At 39.6% G+C, this 4,300-nt stretch overlaps 1 protein-coding gene across 1 annotated transcript; it reads left to right on the plus strand.

Annotated features, from left to right (window-relative positions):
* Positions 1-459, plus strand: LOC145040486 (uncharacterized). The gene has a single exon (XM_078988403.1). It carries the CDS (start codon positions 1-3, stop codon positions 457-459), a length of 459 nt encoding a protein of 152 aa, XP_078844529.1.
* The last annotated feature ends 3,841 nt before the right edge of the window (positions 460-4,300 follow it).

The following is a 4,300-nucleotide window of genomic DNA, read 5'->3' on the forward strand; positions in this document are numbered from 1 at the left end:
ATGCCAAAATACGCCAAGTTTCTCAAGGAGCTTCTAACTAATAGAAGGAATATGGAAGAAGTGAGTGAACTGGTCCTCAATGAGAATTGCTCGGCTGCCATGTTAAATAAGCTTCCAAAGAAAAAGGGAGACCCGGGAAGCTTAACATTGCCTTGTCAATTCAGGATCTTGGCCACCATTCATGCTTTGGCCGATTCAGGAGCTAGTGTAAACCTCATACCATACTCATTTTTCAAGAAACTAGACCTCCCGGAACCGAGGCCAATCCAAATGGCAATCCACTTAGCTAACAAAACAATTACATTCCCACAAGGAATCTGTGAAGATCTCTTGGTAAAATTGGATAAGTTCGTGTTCCCCGTGGATTTTATAATCTTGGACATGGAAGCGGATCCTCAAGTCCCGATCATCCTTGGAAGGCCTTTCCTTAACACAGCAAGCGCTATAGTTGACATGTGAGATTCAAAACTTACTCTACGGGTGGGGGATGATTCAGTCACTTTTAGGGTTGATCAAGCCATGAAGCATGCAAGGAAGAGTGATGACATGACATTTTCAATCGATATGTTGGATGAATTGATGGAGGAATGGGATAATGAAGACTCAAACAAATCCACCATAATTTTTGATGCAGAGTTTGATGCTGAAAAAGACTTATTGGAATTAGAGAGACTACTGGAAGAAGTTGATTATGATGAGTTAGTGAAGACCATGGAGCAACCTACTCTCCGAGTTGGCCCGATCTAATCGCCGAGTCCGACTGAAGAATCCCAAGAAATCGCAAAGTTGGCACAGGACTCGACGAGTACCTTACATGTACTCGACGTGTTCAACGTGCAGAACAAAAAATCTGAGCTCAAGGCACTACCTGATCACTTGGAGTATGCATTCCTTGAAGATGGTCAACAAAAACTTGTTATAATAGCTTTTGACCTCTCCAAATCTGAAAAAGAAGAATTAGTTCAAGTCTTAAAGAAAAGGAAGAATGCCATTGCATGGAGTATCATCGATATCAAGGGAATAAGCCCCTCTTATTCTCACAAGATCAACCTGGAAGAAGCAGCAAAGCCGATAGTGCAACACCAAAGAAGATTGAACCCAAACATGCAAGAAGTGGTCAAGAAGGAAGTAGTCAAGCTTTTAGATGCGGTGATCATTTATTCTATTTCCGATAGTCCATGGGTCAGTCCGGTTCAAGTGGTGCCCAAGAAATGAGGGATGACGGTCGTAACAAACTAGAAGAACGAGCTTATTCTGACCCGAACGGTAACCGGTTGGAGAGTGTGCATCGATTATCGAAAGCTAAACGATGCCACTCGTAAAGACCATTTCCTTTTACCTTTTATTGATCAAATGCTTGAAATATTGTCTGGTCATAGTTATTATTGCTTCTTAGACGGATTTTCGGGTTACTTTCAAATACCCATAGATCTAATGGACCAAGAAAAGACCACTTTCACTTGCCCAAGTTGGACTTTTGCTTATCGCCGCATGCCCTTTGGGTTATGCAATGCACCTGTGACCTTTCAAAGGTGCATGACAGCCATATTCCACGACATGGTGGAAAAATTCATGGAAGTTTTTATGGATGATTTTTCCGTTTTTGGATCTTCCTTCCATGATTGTCTAGCTAACCTTGATTTAATGCTTGCAAGGTGTGAAAAGACCAATTTAGTCCTTAATTGGGAAAAATGTCACTTTATGGTCAAAGAGGTTATAGTATTGGGCCACAAGGTATCCAAAGCGGGGATTGAGGTGGATCGGGCAAAAATAGATACAATTGCTAAATTACCTCCACCAACTAATACAAAGGGCATTAGGAGTTTTTTAGGCCACGCGGGTTTTTACCGCCGTTTCATAAAATATTTTTATGACATAACTAGACCTCTAACACAATTACTGTTAAAATATGCACCTTTTAATTTCACTAAAGAGTGTCTAGAGGCTTTTGAATTTTTAAAAGAAAAATTAACTAATGCCCCGATCATCATTGCCCCGAATTGGAATCTACCATTTGAAATAATGTGTGATGCAAGTGACTTTGCATTAGGAGTTGTCCTTGGTCAAAGGGTTGATAAGCACTTTCGACCCATCTATTATGCAAGCAAGACTCTGAATCCGGCCCAAGAAAATTACACCACAATTGAAAAAGAATTACTATCCGTGGCGTATGCTTTTGACAAATTCCGCCCTTATCTTATTTTATCTAAAACCACTGTTTTTACTGACCATTCTGCTATTAAGTACTTGTTTGCCAAGCAGGATGCAAAGCCAAGATTGATACGGTGGGTTCTCCTTTTACAATAATTTGACATTGACATACGAGACAAAAGGGAATGGAGAATGTAGCTGCCGACCACTCATCAAGATTAGAAAACCCGCACTTGGAAGCATTGGAAGAGGGTAAAATTGGAGACGACTTTCCGGACGAGTACATTCTAGTAACTGCGGGGGAGGAGCCATGGTTTGCGGATATAGCTAACTATTTAGCTACCAAATTTATCCCAAAAGATTTTACCCGCCAACAAAAGAAGAAATTCTTTTTTCAGAAATCAAATACTACTTTTGGGATGAGCCATATCTTTTCCGAAGCTATGCTGACGGGATCATAAGGAGATGCGTATTCGGGAAAGAAAGCCGTGAAATTTTGGAGCATTGCCATAGCGGGCCCACCAATGGACATCATGGAGCACATTACATGGTAAAGAAGATATTTGACATTGGGTTTTACTGGCCCACAATTTTAAAGATGCTACCCAATATGTCAAGGAGTGTGATGCATGCCAAAGAGTGGGAAACATATCATCCCGAAACGAGATGCCACAACATAGTATTCAAATATGTGAAGTTTTTGATGTGTGTGGGATCGATTTCATGGGATCCTTTCCGATGTCAAAAGGCAACAAATATATATTAGTGGCGGTGGACTATGTATCCAAATGGGCGGAGACACAAGCTTTACCAACTAATGATACTCGGGTGGTGGTGCGCTTTCTAAAAAATTTATTTTCAAGATTTTGAGTTCCTAAAGCCCTCATTAGTGACCGAGGCACTCACTTTGCCAATGATCAATTAGAAAAGGTCTTAAATAAATATGCGGTAACCCATAAATTCTCTACATCTTACCATCCACAAACTAGTGGACAAACTAAAGTAACGAATAGAGCATTGAAGAGAATTTTGGAAAGATCGGTGGGTAGCAATCGAAAGGAATGGTCGGAAAAACTAAATGATGCACTTTAGGCCTTTCGCATAGCTTTCAAAACACCTATTAGTACTACACCATATGGGTTGGTTTATGGGAAGCAATGTCATTTACTGGTGGAAATAGAGCATAAAGCTTTTTGGGCTTTAAAAATGTGCAACTTTGATATAGCTGAACTTAAAACCAACCGGTTGATGAAACTAAATGCTCTTGAAGAAGTTAGGAATGAAGCCTATACTAGCTCCTTGATTTATAAAGAAAAAACCAAGAGTTGGCATGACAAAAGAATCAAGGGTAACTAAGATTTTCATGAAGGGCAAAAAATATTACTTTTTAATTCAAGGCTTAAACTCTTCCTGGACAAACTAAAGTCAAGATGAGATGGTCCATTTCTAGTCAAGAAGGTCTTTCCACATGGAGCTATCGAGTTATTATCAAAAGATGACACTCCTTTCAAAGTAAATGGACATTAAGTGAAAAAATATGAAGAATGAATCCCGAGGAATGAAGATCTAGAAGAAGGGTTGCTACTGGAAGGCATGGCAAAAACGTAGAGCGGGAAGGAGTCCAGCTAATGAATCCTTAAAAAGAAACACTTCTGGTAGGAAACCCGAGTTAGAGTTTGCATTTCTTTTCCCTTTTTTTTTCCTTTTCACTTTTAGGATTTGTTTTCTTTTCATTCTTCTTTTGAAATTATGCTTAAAATGATTGCTTGAGGGCAAGCAATGCTCAAAGTGTGGGGTGGTGGTTAAAAAAATTAAGTTTCTTTCAAATGAATGGTCTACTCGCCGAGTTCATAAGTCTACTCGGCGAGTACTTTTGAACTACACGCAAGATCGCAAATATGCACCTCTACTCGGCGAGTAGGCGTTCCTACTCGGCGAGTACATTCATTTAAACGAGTTTTACAATCTATAAATAAGGGTTTCTTTTACCTAACTTATTTTCACAAACACTTCCCATACACTCACCGAACATTCAGTTCCTCTCAAGCCATTTCTTTATTTTCTTGTTGAATCTTCAATTCACAAAGAAAAAGGTATGTAATGTTTCCTCCAAATTCTTGTTAAAGGTCAACTTTACCAGTTTTGGTCC

This window comes from Lactuca saligna, chromosome 4 (assembly GCF_052625555.1).
Source record: "Lactuca saligna cultivar CGN05327 chromosome 4, ASM5262555v1, whole genome shotgun sequence".
NCBI classification, from domain to species: Eukaryota; Viridiplantae; Streptophyta; class Magnoliopsida; order Asterales; family Asteraceae; genus Lactuca; species Lactuca saligna.

What these genes read in the sequence shown, in the direction of transcription:
- LOC145040486 (XM_078988403.1), top strand. Translation starts at nt 1, where the DNA reads ATGCCAAAATACGCCAAGTTTCTCAAGGAGCTTCTAACTAATAGAAGG.